The 15,872-nt window shown below is 38.2% G+C and overlaps 1 protein-coding gene across 1 annotated transcript; it reads left to right on the top strand.

Moving 5' to 3' along the window:
• The first annotated feature begins 1,273 nt into the window (after positions 1–1,273).
• On the top strand, positions 1,274–15,611 carry LOC124184943. Its single transcript, XM_046575201.1, has 6 exons — positions 1,274–1,583; positions 8,661–8,856; positions 10,034–10,265; positions 11,678–11,834; positions 12,172–12,312; positions 14,031–15,611. The coding sequence occupies exons 1-6, from the start codon at positions 1,472–1,474 to the stop codon at positions 14,264–14,266; spliced, it is 1,074 nt and encodes a 357-aa protein (XP_046431157.1). The 5' UTR covers positions 1,274–1,471; the 3' UTR covers positions 14,267–15,611.
• Positions 15,612–15,872: the final 261 nt, after the last annotated feature.

Here is a 15,872-nt window from a genome sequence, read left to right as displayed (position 1 = left end):
AAGGAATTTTTAAATAACTCCTTACGCTGCACATCGGGGTCAAAATGACCCCGCGACATGTTCACCGTAAATTTTGTATGAAAAACATTCAAAATAATCTGATTTGATCTTAGATGAGTAATAAAATACCGTAAAAATCTTTAATTCATTCTTTTTCCAAAACTTCAAATTCACCCACTCAAAATAATTCCTTTATTTTCTTCGCGCAGTATCTCAGCGTTTTTTTTTTTTTTTCATATCTGTCTTGAGAGTTACTCAGCCAATATTCAGCTCAAAATATTGGAAATTCAGTGAGTTACGATATTTTGAGTAGGCTGATCCATTTGCCGATATTTTGTTGTTTTATAAACTTTGTTTTCCGTATTAAAAATTTCATTTTGCTAAAGATAATTAATTTGCCTTAAAATATAATAGTTAAAAAGTATCCCAGAATTTTTTCAAGTTATCCGAATGGATATCTTCGTTTCTACGCAATGAGTATTTGGGGCCGTACGCAATGAGAATTTCGTATTTTGTTATAGCTTCAAATCTAAAATTCATCTAGATTCGGCATCTATAATACGAACAGACTGACTAACGAAATGAGAAAACAGCCAATATTCAAGTTTAAAAAAAAACACAAAAACAATAAAACGATAGATTTTAGGCAAAGGGAAACAATACTTGGACAAAATTACGAACCCGGAATAAAACTGATCGAAACTAGAAGTCAAACCACACGACGAACGAGACCAACACAATAATGCACAAAAAGAATGCTGAACCCTGTACACTCTACGTTAAAGTTTCCAAACCTATGTAGGAAAGTGCGAAGCACTCTACACGGAGGTACACGTAACGGATCTTGAATTTAATGTAAAAAATTACTGTCTAAATTGCTCACACGACTGTGCAAATAAATAAAATAAACTGAACTAAACTAATAATAGACGAAGTCGGTTTTGACGTCTCTATGAACTGATCCAAAACTTCTGCACATCACATGCACATCGACGTTCTTCTGTTTTCGCTCGTGTAGCATCTCAGACTGCATAAGTTGTAAGAAATTATCGACTGTACCTGCACCATGTATCAGCATTTTTCTGTGAGGCATGTGAGAGAAGTGATTTAACCCACAATACTGGAAAGAAATCTACGAATTTTTCGCCATCCGCCATATCTCTCAATCAGTCTTCTGTGAGTGGAAAAAGGTATGGTTACGAAATTATCACGATGTCGGGGGTAAAAGTGGGAGAGTGGATTACATGGTTCCAAGACTTGGTTGCTCTGCAAGTTCTTATACTTCAGTGGCTGACTCTCACCGTGGAACGTGTGCCGCCGATAGAAACTCGGTTCTGACTGTTCAAGTAACTGTTTTCATTCGCATTTATCCATATTCGCAAGATGCACGGGTGGTTGCACGGATGAAGCCGGCAGAAGTTCGATATCCAACGAAAACAAAATCATCACGTCGGATCATACAGCGACCATCATGATCGAGATGACTAAAAATTTCTCATTCGATTACGAGCATAGTCAACATCTCATCACGAATGAGTCCTGCGACTGGAATCTGGTGCCTAGTGCGGTGGATTATATTGAGAGTGAGTAATTTCTTAAGTTGCCAATTAACAAAGGAAAAACACAAGTCGATAAAACAACTGTAACGGGACTAGATTTAGTAGATCCATGGTTCGATACTCTCCTACAACTCGCTTGTTGATTATTATTTTCCGGTTACGTGTCTGTTAGAGATTCAACGATCTCATATATTGTGTGAATACGTGTGGCGCGTACGTTTCTGCGTCGTGCCTGCATCATAGATACGTTGAATTAACAAGAAGGAGTGTCGATAATGATAGTGAAAGATCTAGGTTTCTCTTGCCTTTCACGGTGTAGCTCCATGGCTGAAGTCCGATCCAGAATCAATCGCGAGTTGCGCAAAACGTTCAGCAATCCTTGACTGCATGTACGAGTTCGCACAGCTAACTTGCAGCCAGCTACCTGCTGACGTAATTCAATCCCATGCAACGGAGAAAGCGCAATTTTGAAAGTACAACCCGATGCATCGCTTGTTCCTGCCGCAGAAGTCCGTGTCACCGTGTCGTTGAAAAATCTAGGACGCGTATAAGGTATAATAACGCAATTAACTGGAATGAGTTCGTTGAAATTACTGTGAAAATCCCTAACATTTTCTTCAACATCTGGACAGTTATAATTAAGGTTTTCGCGAAAATAACAAAAGAAACATAGAATTCTGCCAAACCTGTTTGATCACACCGACGCATGCAAACACTGTCCCATGTGGTCATGAACCGCTGTGGTAGCTTAACATTTGACATACAAGTACACTTGACGCAAATCACTTGCTTCAATTAGCGTTTAGTTGATTAGTTAAATGAATTCCATGCAGATCACTTTGGTACTGTATCAAGCATTACATGTTCAATTAGTCCAAGGATATCTCAAGAATTTGACGCAAATAAGCGTTTCTCGTGAATTAAAAGACACTTTTTGAGAATCCCCTACATTTCCAGTTGACGATTATCAAGAGTCCCGAAGTGAGAGCAATTTCTGCTGAGTTCTGTATAGTATTAATTCTAAGACGAACTTTCCTCAAGCTGTCATTCATTCTATACGCACTACATGTCAATAATCCGTAAGAATGATGCGCTAAGTGCGATGGATGGTATTTGCAGAAGCATCGAGTAGAGCTTGACATTCAATTTCGTTTTCTATGTAGGTAAACAATGATCTCACGTTTAACAATGATTCGTAGTAAACCACAGTTTTAGACCCGGTGGAGTACGCGGTTTGAAGATTATAATAAACACTTCCGGTACACCATGGTGATGAATACTTAAAATTTACCGAACGGCCGCATATTGATCATAAACAGCTGAGCCGTTGTTCCCAAACATCGCTAGAGGCTGTCACTACTACCCAAAGTGGTTCCTTTACACCAAAAATTCTCAGATCTTACACGAACTCGCTAATGTCTTTCATTCAAATCATCACCAATTTGTCAAGATGCATTTTGTTGTCAATTCAATTGTAACGTATTGCTAATTCAAATTCCAGGATTGATTTAAATTTTTTTACAAGCAACGCAAAAGACGGCTTACCTACTTTCGAACAAGAATATTCAAACCCGCTTACCGCGCGAAACGTGAAATGTAAAAGTTTTGCCTGAGGTCTCAGTTCACGATAAGGTGACACACGTTTCTTCAATTCTGTTTGATGATAGAAAAGCTGTCATAACAGCTTGGAACACGGAACTTTAATTGCCTACAGCTAATCGAGTGTTCAGACTCACATCCACTATATGTATAAGTTTAGCACGCGGAGAAAATAAAAAGACGATTTGAGAAAAATAAAGATGCAGCTTTCCAGTGAATTTTGTGCTTCTCCGCGACATAGAAAGAAACTTTATCATAGAGGACGTCTGAGTTTTGCTATTTCCGGTAGTAATTACCAAATTTTCGTAATGAAATAGTCAACTTCTCTTCAGCGAGATATTTTTCTGAAAACTATCGAAACTTTTGCCGCGAAGTAATTGAAGACGAAGACCACGTCCAAGAAGCAAATGATCTCATTGACCGGAGTCGGAAATTCATTTATAACTGGTTACAAAGTCATGAACTTGATATTCCCACGTTTAAAATGGTGAAAAATTATCATATTCAATATACGTCATCGCACTTTCCATTGCAAACATGTGTGCATGGACCGATCCTTTTTTGGCGGCGCGGCAAGAAGCTGACAATGAGGCAACACGCAGCCAGTGAACCCCGTTTAAATAATACGTCTACGAGTGTTGTAATGTGCTTGGGGTGATGCAACGTACATTAACCTGGGCTAACAAAATACTCACAGAGGCCTGAATGTACGATTCAGTGAACGACAGTGCTTATTCATCCTCGCTGTAATCACGTTACTAATCATTGCTGAATAGCGATGAAACACCAGCAAATTATGAGGATATTTCTTGCATCAAATCGGACCGGCGATGTGCCGAGTGAAAAATTCAGTTTGTAAAATACAAAAAATGATACGTTTTCTTTTTGACGAACAGAAAGTGAATAAAATAGAAAAAACGCGTACGAATGTTTTCACAAGTTCCATTTTCGGATATTCGAATCACGTGAAGTGCAATTCTAATTCTATTTGTTATTGTTCTGCGTGGAGTGGAAATTTTTTCGAGCATTTTGTAGAACATGTACATGGTTGAAGGGCTGTGTATTTTAAGTAGCTTCTCTTGCTATTCAGGCTTCTGAAATCCTAAAAAATTGAGATCGTCACTAAATGGGGTGATGTCCAGAATTTTCCTGTTGTTAGACGAGTGAAATTGCAGTCAATGAAACCCGGTTTCGACTGAAAATACCACCGAGTGTATTCTGATTTCAAAACTTCTTCTATTTTTAATAATTCTCAACCTTGTATTAGATTTGTTCTACGGTACATGTAATCATTACGATACATAATTCACCTGAAAATATGAATAAATAAAATGCTTGAACGGAAAACTGTGCTCAAGTTTTTCACGAAAATACTACAGCTGCTTGAAAGTAAATAATTAAATCGATGTTGTGAAAACATTACGTCAGTATAATCTAAATAAGATTAAGTAATGATTGTCCAATCGTGAGAAACGACTCAACTTCAGCATGCTTATACAATACACACTGTAGTATTTTTCCGTTACAGGAACAACAGCCGATTACGTTTATCCGATAAAATGTAAAACTGTGTTTGTTCGGAAAATAAATGATGAAAAACAGGTTTTGATTAAACGATACGGTGGCGCCATTTTTTCTATAATTCTAAAACTGGATTTCGATCAAATTCGACTTTAGTAGTAAAGAAGTGCGACATCGGTTCCGATCGTTTCACAAACGTGTAAGATCCTGTGGCTCATCGCCTCCTGTGTATCTGAAACTCTCCCGATTCTTTTTCTAGAAATATTTATAGCGCATGTACTCTGGAGTAGAAGTGGGGCAGTGCGCACCCTGAAGGAAGTAGGTAAGAAGAATCGGTACTCAAAATAGAAACGAGAAAGAAACCACGGCAAGCATAGCCGACTATAAATCTCTCATCGACGATACGTACCCTGCAAATGGAAGTCACGTTTACTGCTCAAACTTTCTGCGTGTGAAACCTTTTCAACTCAAGATTTTCGAGTCCCCAAATTTTGCTTAATTTCAGGCCATCACTGAAGCACAATTTTCACAAATATCAGACGCCCAAAGCAGTTGCGGTAGGCTTGTGGTCCAAGTTTATTACGTCGATCCGGCGGTTCTTTGGTCCATGCATCTGATTTCAGTGCCGCATGTTGGTACATACCTACTCAGCGAATTGAAATTAATACAGCGCCGTCGAGCATAGAGATAATTCCATCCCGTGATTGTCACAGACGACAATTTCACCGCAGACTCTGTGAACCGGAACGTCAGCCACGTGGCAACGTTCGGCGAAACTCATCAATCCCACCTAATCGGCCGTGGTCCATAACTCTCTTTGACTCTCCACACCCCAAAATTCTCGCTTTCATGGGCCAGGGACACCCGGTCACCCCACGTTCCTATTTCTACCTACCGGGTGCCCGTTGTGAAATACAAACACCCGATGCATGCCGACACTGTGATCACTTGCAATAGTAGCGAAATGTTCCGTACCGCAGTGACGAAGAGTTTCGATATTGAGTAAGTTGGTGAGTCGAATTCGATACCCTTTCGGTGATTTTAATACGAAATCGTCGAACACCGAGTATTTGTCAAATTTGGATATTCGAAGGCTACGATGGTTTTTTGAAAATTCAAGAACACGTATACCTACTAAATTTATAAACAAGAGTTCAGATATCTGTTTTTCATTTTAAATTGCTTGAAAATAGTTGAAGATCTAGAAGATTCATTCATTGTCAAATATGTCAGATTTTACCGATAGCTTGTACATTGTTTTAATCAAGAGCGGATGAATTTTTATTTCAGTGAGTATCCATAGCTTCTTTCAATTACGGACATGGAAACAGCGAACATTGCTATCTCGATTTAATTCACGAACAATGTCTCTTATCCGGTACAAGAAAGATTGGTACGAATCGAATACTTGAAACTTGGTCCGATGGTTTATACCACTTACAGTATAACTGTTTACAAAATAGTCAACAGAATTGACGATTTCTCATCGCGCAAACGTTTATTTTCAAACACTACAGCGATATTCATAAGGAAACAAAAAATTGTTCGACTCTTTTATTACCAATGCCCCGTTATGTCGAAAATTTAAGGAGCCGAGAAAACTCAGAGACTTACCAGTCACGGTGTTACGCCCATCTTAAACCAGCGTCACTTCCAGGGGAAATATTTTTGGGTTTCTAACGGCGAGAGAGGGACTCTTAGTCATGGAATGCCAAGGGACACCCACCTTGTGACCAGATAACCAGATACGAATATAGCAAGACCAGGATACTTTTGAGGGGAGCCTGCTGCATGGCAGCCTCCGGCAACGAGTCCCCAAAGAGTAGCCATCCCTCATGGCGGCGTTGTATAGATCGATGAAAAGCCTGTTCCTAGTTTCTAGCGGGTCAGCCCCACGGTCTTCGACGTGCTTTGAAACGACGAATAAAAACCGTAGAGAGAAACAAAATTTACCATATGATATACTTTGGATGTAACAGTCGACGGTTGATACGACCAATGTACGCGAGCACTGCCCGATTACAATTTTTAATCGATTACACTTTGATTACAAATTATACACGCAACGAATATTCTAATCTAATTACAGAGTACGAGTCTAATTCGTATTTTATTTGGCTGTTTCAACGTGACGTCTCAATTGAAGAATACATGTGTAGTTTGCGTTTTATCACAGGTTCTAACTACAAAATGCAATTTCATTAGTACGTTTATTCATTAATAAAAATTGTAATTTTAAATCCTAGTACAAGTGTAATCTGTATTTTGTACACAACCTTGTGATTTAAGTTTTATTGTTGATTCAAGTGTAATTGATTAATTAGAATATTACTGCATCATTGAATAAAACCGAATTTTCATTCTAAGTCGAGTGATTTTTATAGAAAACAATAATGCTCAATTACGTGGATTACTTTTTTTTCGTAATAGCAAAAAAAAGATGTTACTACCCGCTTTAATCGATTATTCTCACCTGTAGAGTTAGATTTGTGCATTATACGTCACCGAGTTGCGATATCCACGCAGGTGAAAGAAACCTGAAACCAAAAAACTCCCTAAATCAAGGTTTAACTTTTCACGTGATTTGACCCGAAAACATATCGCGTTTCCGTTTGTCTTTTTTGTGACCGATCGAGTTACTTTTTACCATCATAGACAAGATTTTTACAAAATCCGAGTCCCGATTGGAGTTACTTTTCGAAAGGATTTCTTTGGCCGTTATTACGCTTCTCGAAGTTTAACTACCTGCATTCGTTCATCCGTTACGAGTCACCCGGTTTAATAGGAGAGCTCGACCGAGAGAGTTACACACTGATTCATTCCCGGTGTGAAGTAATTTTCAGAGAAAAGTTAAGAGAGAGGCAACGATACTTCGGCCTTGAGAGCTCGTTGCCTGCGTCAAAACTCAACGCGACTCTCTTCGGTTCGAAGATAGATAGTTTATATTTCGCCTACTTAAACTTACGCCGTCGGCTATGCCTGTGTTTACGTTACGCGTTTCACCGGGCAACGACTTTGGTTGATACGGCACTGTTGTGCAATTTCAAGTAACTTCGCAATATTGCACGGACGAAACAACCCGCGTGCCAAATGACCAATCCCCGCACTTGAACGACACAAAATGCGTCGAGGATGTCCATTGATTCACTTATGAAATGAAAACTATCGATCATCCCCTTTGTCTCTCATTTACCGATTTCTGAAACACTTTCGGATTATTTGATTTCGCGTATTTCGGCGAATCTTTATTTCGAAAAATAAACCGGTTCCGGCTTAACAGCTCACTCAATAACCGCAGGTTTACGTTCTTTTTCTCTTTTCCTTTTTTGGTGTATCCGTGTTGTATTTCAGGCAATTAGAAATTTGCGTTACGACATCGTAGAGAAAATCGCGATATTTCGCCAATGATCTTGTAAGTTTGTCGAACTAATTTGTACAATATTGCCACAACTTGTCCAGTCGGTATTTCGGAATCTGTATTCTGTGCTTACAAGACATTAATTCATTGACCATAATATTCTCAGCTAGATTTTTCGGTGCTTTTATTCTTCAATCCCGAAAATAAGCTTTATAAATTCCATTACCTGCAAATTTTGTACACAAGCAAGTCTCGTTTCGATAATCTTCTCCGTACATAGTCCGAGGTAAAGAATTGATATTAAATATTCCGCGACGAAGCTAAATTAATATCGTCAATGTTTCCCTACTTCTGAGAACAACCACGATTTTAAAAAGTCCAAAAATGACATACTTGAAAGAAAATTTGTTTTAAAATAAAACTGAAATGTCGAGTAGTGTGTTTCTGAATTCAAACACGAATCCACACCGTAGACTCTGGTCAATAAAGTCGAGTTCCGATCAACTAATCAGTGATCTCAACTCTCAGCTCATTTTATACCTGAGTATATCTAATCCGCCTTTCAACGGATTACGACCAACGCGTCAGCCGGTCAAAGCACGTCATAATTTTTATAATTCCAGGTCTGGGATCGTTTGGGGTTGGTCTGATCGGCGTGGGTTCCGTGCTCACCGTCCTCACCTTCTACCTCATAATAGACGCCGTCTACAACATCACGTTGCAGAATGAGACGGCTGCTTACAAGACCAACTGTCTCATCGTACTTTCCATCTACCCAATCGCCAGTCTCTGCAGCCTGTTAGCCACAGCCGTACCTAGGTGAGAAAAAATTCGATGTCGAAGCCGCGCTTAATAGATCGTGTCGATTTTAATATTACCAATGATCGCGCGCTGTGTCGAGAGAAAATCCTCAGCAAAACCCTGAGGCGGTATTTGGAAATAGTGAAAACTTCACAAGATATGAGATTTTTTTCGGCATAGTTACGCAGCTCGGACATTGGCGGACTAATTTTTCTGATGAAATTATTTTCAGAATCGGATTAAATTTTATGGTAGAATTCTTAGTTTTTTTTTTTTATTTATTTTTTTTTGTTAATCGAATTTCAATTTGCTCTCGAGTTATGAATTTTTTAAAAATTCTTGTTTGAATTTGCCGAATCAGTATCACTGGAAAATTCAATGAAACGCTAATAAGATTCAACGCTTGCTCAAGTCTTAATTATATAAGAAAAAAAATTGTTAATCAAAACATTATGTCTGATATTAATCGCCAAATTTTTTAAGCTCTCGACAAAAAGAATGTTCTTCCAACACGATGTACTCTTTTTTCCACCCCAACTACTCTTCACAAATTTCAAGCCAAGATACTCGACAGACTGATTACTCATTGCATTTTTATAATTCGTATAAATTGAATTTTGAGTTCTTCTTAAAAAAAAAAAAAAAAGAATATCATTCCTCATCGCGTTTCACGAAATTTATATTCGAGCGAGCTACTCACTATACGACAAATTTTTCTTCTTCCCATATTTCGAAAAATAGTCTGCAGAATTTTGAGAAGAAAAAAAAAATAAACAAAAATTTCACTCAGCGGATAATCCATTATTATCTTTAATCTCGACCAGCGAGGCTTAAATGATGAGCCGTTCCCTCCGTCTACCAGCAAACATTGACACGCCTAGAGTTACACCTCGAGTTTTGAGGGATTTGTCGGCTTGCCCCTCGACGAGTGTTGGCTTAGGATTTCGTTTGTTTTCGAGGTGTGCACTAGCAAATTTCAAGTCCGAATTGCCAAGCGAAGCAAAAGTTTTCTCCGGGGAATAGAATCGGCCCTCGACGACTTCGGAGTATCAAAAAGACGCACTGAGCTGGTTGAAAAATTTACGCACACACCTCGGCCCTAATGGGGGTTGACAGTATTGATTAATAGGCAACGGTTAGCGCCCTAATGGTCCCCGACACCGGGATCTCACTCTTTCTCTTCTCTGTCACACAGAGCCCAACTGCTGTCGGAGAGCCTGACTCAGATATGCCTGACGGTCTCCCTTTATCGGCTGTTTCTTCTCCTAATTGACTTGGGGCACAGAAGCGTCAGTAAACCGCCCTCCATGCTCCTCAAAGTTGGGCCCTGCTGCTGCTGGCCTTGTCTACCTTTCTCCAACCCCGAAATGAACAGAATCAACCTCACGTGGCTTCGGCTGTGTGTTCTTCAGTTCACCATCGTTCAGGTCAGTCTTATTCTCTTCCAGGATTCGCCGAGTCGGAACAACGAGAAGTCGAATCAGTGAAATGTTGAAAATCGGTTTCACAACACTGAGAAATATTTCATTTGTTATAGTAACTAGCAAAATTCGGTAAAATGGGTCACGTTAAAAGAACTGTTTTGCAAAAAACGAGGTACACGTAACCATTTTGCGCCATCGTCGATCCTTTTTTGGTTATTGCAAAGCAAAATCGATTTCTTCGGTTTCCTCTACTTTTTTAGTTAAATAAGGCTTTGACGTCAATTTATTCTTGCACAAGCATTAAATTTTCGCAACAGTCACAAGAAAAATATAGCAGCAGTGATCGTAATGAGAAAGAATAGTAACGGATACTAGACTTTTTGGTAATAGCTACAAAACTAATTTTCATTTTGTAAAAAATGAAAATAGTTAAGGACTGAGCGGTAACCGGAACTAAAAATTTCTCGCAGTGAATGTATTTGACATCGATGCCAGAATGTTTCAATGTTTCATTGCCATTGATATTTTAAATTATTTTGATTATCTCCGACTCAACGATGATAACTTTTTTTACCTGAATAGCGGGACAAAAAGTGGCATATTATTCCTTCCTAACGTTTTTTCCCTCATATGCGGGAACAAAAAGCACTTTTCTCCCGCATGCGTGGGAAGTATGAGGTTATATTTCCCGAAAATTGATGTGGAGCATCATTTGGCGGGGCTAATTTTGTGAATGCGATGGAAGTGTGTAAAAGGAAGTAAGGAAAAGCGCGCGCTATTCAATTTACTATAATATGATTCTTCGGTGCTATCTACAGTTGGCGCTTGTGCTGCAGCGTGTTAGAGAGAAGAGAGAGTGTGAAAGAGAGAGAGAAAGAGAGAGAGAGAGAGAGAGAGAGAGAGAAAGAGAGAAAGAGAAATCAGAAAAAAGACACAGCTGTCAACGGTTCGTTCTGCATATTCAAGTCATAAGATCATTTGAAATCACGCATAAGAATAATGGTTCAAATTCTGTCTTTGAAGCTCTCAGTTTTATGCTTATTTTCAATTTCGCAGAAAGTTTTCATCAAAAACACTGTGTCAATACGAAAGTATAGATTCGATTCAGCTGGGTGTAATTTCAGACAAGTGTTCTCAAGGTTTTCCGTGCTAATCGCTTTACTGTAATTTACTGCAGAGTTATACGGAGTAAAAAATTGAGGGGAACATTCAAAGGCTTGCTCGCATAGGCTGAATAAAATGAGTTGAAACGTTGAAAAATCAAAACAGATGAAAACAAAAGAACGACATATTTATACACGTTATAGTCTCAACGTGATCATGGTGTAACTTTTTACCATGATTGTTATTCTCAATTATTAAAATTTTTAAGTTTTATCGCACGTGTTAGACTGAGACATCGCCGAATTTTGCAGGGTTTAACGAGCTGCGTTATTCTCTTCTTGGATGCGGAAAGTTCTGTACTTGCACGGATTTACGGAGCATACTTGCAGCCAATGGCTCTGACTAGTCTACTTTTTGGCCTCTACGGGTTAACCGTGGCAACCAAAAGTTTGCAGGATTGCTCTCCAGGTAATTTAAAAATATCAAGTTACGTGTTTATAAAAGCAGATAACAAATTAGTCGCTTTACAGATTTCCTAAGAAATTCCTCGTCGAATTTAGATCAGGAATGGAATCTAAGTTAAAGCTTCTTCAAAGCCTTTACTGAAAATTAGTGGATCAATTAATTTTTTACCCATCCTAGAACGCTGGTAAAATTGTAACTTGATCAAAATTACCGCATTCCAAAAAAAGGTTTTTCTTGGTACGATAGAGAAAAGACGATTAAAAATCGTGACACTGAATTCAAGCCGTTAATTTCGGCTAGATTTTTACGTCAGATTTAGTGACTCACTTGTCGTTTTCAGACGCATCCCTCCCTCGCAGGACAATGGTGTGCCAAATGGTTTTACTCTTTTCCAAACTCCAGGGAACCATCGTGAAAAACCTCCCCAGTGCCGGGGTCTTTCCATGCCACCCTCCGTTAACACCCCAAATTTATGCTAACCGTGAGTAAAAGTTTATCACTTTTATTACGTTCGGCTGTCGCGTTCAGTTTGTTCCAAAATAACTCGGAATTATCCAATTTGACACGAGGCGACGCTTATTCGACCTTAAAAACACGCTTCCGTTCACGACGCCGACGTACGTAACAAACTTACATCCTGCATCGTCTAATTTTCTCTCGAGAGCCAGCGAAGCGGAAAATGTACAAGTGAGCAAACGGGGAATCCCACACCATCGAATGTCTCGGATTTTATTCATGGTTGTTTATTTCATTGCCTAGATGAGAAAAAAAATGTCACGTTTTTCACGATTTGTTCTCAAACAGTTATTTATCTCCAAGATTTTTCACCTCAGAATAAATTCAATAAACCTGCAGTGACGGTTGAAGATGATTTTATGCCATTTTCAAAAGTGGAATGAGTTTTACTCGATTCATTCAACCAATTTTTTACAGATATTTAGTTGGGTAAAGTCAGTGCTGATAATTTCCAAGATAAATTTCATCGGTCATTATGAATATCAATTTTCGAAATGATCGGAAGAAAATTAAATTTTCATAACAAAACATTTAATTGCACAAAGATCTATGTATACAATCTACATAAACAATTTTTGTCCAAAATTTTTACTTACACGAGCAATTCGTCGGTATAACAGCTTTTATTAATATAGATAGAAATCAGTTGAATAAATGGTGAAAGAAAATAGATGCCGTAGAATGGTTTAAATTGCCAATAAATAATTCGAGATTGGTGTTTACACAAACTTGAAAGAGAGGAAAAAAAAGAACTAATGAACATATTTTTTTTCAAATCACCACATATTTAGTTGCAATTAGCTTTTCGTAGAATTTTCGCAAGTAATTCTTTGCCTCTTTCTCATTTAAACAACCTGTCCGAAAGTATGAATTTTTGCTATTCGATTATATCGATGTAAAACTGTACAAATAATTATCCTTATAAAGCCCGTTAAAGGACTGGAATAAACAAATGGGAAAATATTACATCCTGCAAGGAACCGATCATTGTCGGAAATGCAAGAAAAATTCTATTCTTCGGAAGGATTTGTTTTCTTAAGCCGATAATTGACCCTTTCGCTGCACACCGGGGTCAAAATGACCCTACGGGATCTTTACCGTAAATTCCATACGAAAAACATCCAAAATAATCTGATTTGATCCAAGATAAATAATGAAATATAGTAAAAATCGTATATTTTTTTTTTCCAAAAATCAACTTCACTCACAAGAATAAATACCTTTTTTTAATTGCGCAGTATCTCCATATTTTTTTGTTAAATGTCTGTGTCCTTGATAGTTACTCACTCGATTTTCACTTCAAAATATTCAAAGTTCAGTGAGTTGCGATTTCTTGAATAGAACGATCCATTTTTTGGTATTTTGTTGTTTTATGAATTTCATTTTCCTAAAGATAACTGATTTGCTTCAGAACGTAACAGTCGGAGAGTAACCCAGAATTTTCGCATTTCATTCGAATCGATCTCTCGATTTCTACTCGATGATTTTTGACGCGGGGTGTCCAGCGACCCCGGTGTGTCACCAGTGTCATACACGTGAGATTCGCATTGCAAGGGTTAATATTCCAATAGTTTGTTCCGAGGATAAAAAACAATCCGCCGTCATTTGAAACAGTCTATGTCAATAAAACATATCAGGAATTAACAGCGAATTTTTCCATGATTCTTTCTTCTACAATTTTAGTAACCTACAACTTCCTGATGCTTGTCGAGATGATGATGCTGGCCTACGCGGCTAAGAGGATATACGTGAACGTGGAGGAGCCAGCCGAGGAAGCGATAATAATTGAAACCTGCACGCCTAAAAATATCCTGGGTCCGGCGGAAGTCAGTGGTAACAATGAACTGGCGAACGCACAACATCCGGTACCGATAACCGCACTCGCTGCATCCGAAGACGTTCACTCTCGCGTGCCCTAAATAGCTTTTGAAATCTACCGAAGAGGGTAGGAAATATTGACTCGAATTTCTTGTTTTTCTTTCCCCATCGACTCTGGAAAAACGTTCGTTTCCGGTCTCGGCATGCCACGTCAATTCCCATATTTCGGAAATGTGGAACTGCGGGTGTTAGACTTTAACGGACAGTGAGAAGACCGGAACACTATTGAAAGACGATCGATCTAGACTATCTTTATTATCGAGATTATTCGAGTTCGGATCAGGTTAAATTTATCAACGATATGCATCAAAGTATGTACCCAGAAGTGTTCTCAAAAGTATATAAAATAAATTATTGTATAGCGAAAAAGAAAAATTACAACACTGTACGTCCCGTGTTATAATTCGTACGTGTAAACTGATTACTTTCAGTAAATAATTTAATTCGTTTAAAAGAACCTTATGAATAATAAGTTGTGTAACTTGCACACGCAATAATATGGATCTTGGAAAGAAAAATCCATGCAAGTACGCCGGTATACGTTAGTTAGTTACGATACAACAGTTAATTGATCAATTAAAGGTTTGCTTGTATGTATATATATATATATATATATGTATATAATAAACCCTATACCGCACGTGGGAATGTACAAAGTAATTACCTAATTAATTGCTGTTTGTATTAATGAAACAGAGATCTGGGACCCACAATGACGGTTTACAATTAATAATCCAACCCGGCGTAATAAATCAGTCCAACAATGAAAAGAAATAGATGCAGCATTAAAATTGCCACCCTGCTTCGGATCCAGTCTTTACGGATCTCGTGTGAATGTGGCGTATATAACGCCGAATAACGTCGCACTAATTAGCACCCTAGGGGCCGAAATAAATCAATGCTTGATGCCGATATTTTCCCAACGAATCCTCACTGATCCCAACGCACTTGGCTGCCTTCCGACTCAATTTATTCTAGCGTGGTTTGCTGCACGATTATACATATATACATACATATATACACCTATATATTTATATACCTTAACGAAAATAGAAACTCCTGTAGGCATTATACTCCAGACGTGTAAGGAGAAATGGAAAGAAGTCGGTGGTAGCTTAATTGCAGCTCTGACAGTAACACATTCTTTCTCGTGTTATGCGCTGAGATTTCACTATTGTTACGATGTCTGAACGCTGTCGGGTCACAGTCGTTGGTTTAATTATAAACTTTGAATATACCTACACCTGCTTAGTCGATGAGATTTCAACACCGTTGCAGAAATTAACGGGCTAAATTACCTTTGTACACTTGACCCAAGAAATATTTTTACATCGCTGAAATTAGGCGAATACCAATATTGTTAAAAAAAACAATTAAATTTAAGACTGACTGAAATTGTAATAATGTTGATATGAATTCAGCGTTAATCCGAATTTGACTAAGTGATGTTTTATCATAAATCTCTTCACCCAATGTTAAAAAAAAATGAAAGTACATTGAAAGAAATAAGTGGATTTGAAAATCCAGAATGAAAATGTACTTTTTGCAACTGTCACCTCTTTAGATAGTTCGGACGTGAAATAAAAGATGTGGAAATGTGATAACGATCACAACGTGCATTCGATCAAGTTTTGAAAAATGTGAATG

This window comes from Neodiprion fabricii, chromosome 6, assembly GCF_021155785.1.
Source record: "Neodiprion fabricii isolate iyNeoFabr1 chromosome 6, iyNeoFabr1.1, whole genome shotgun sequence".
Taxonomy (NCBI): domain Eukaryota; kingdom Metazoa; phylum Arthropoda; class Insecta; order Hymenoptera; family Diprionidae; genus Neodiprion; species Neodiprion fabricii.
The sequence above is the reverse complement of the archived record's forward strand: the minus strand, read 5'-3'. Positions and strand labels throughout refer to the sequence as shown.

What these genes read in the sequence shown, in the direction of transcription:
- LOC124184943 (XM_046575201.1), top strand. Translation starts at nt 1,472, where the DNA reads ATGATCGAGATGACTAAAAATTTCTCATTCGATTACGAGCATAGTCAA. An exon ending in TTAGCCACAGCCGTACCTAG is followed by an intron (nt 8,857 to 10,033) that starts GTGAGAAAAAAT and finishes TCTGTCACACAG; the next exon opens with AGCCCAACTGCTGTCGGAGA. An exon ending in TTCAGTTCACCATCGTTCAG is followed by an intron (nt 10,266 to 11,677) that starts GTCAGTCTTATT and finishes CGAATTTTGCAG; the next exon opens with GGTTTAACGAGCTGCGTTAT.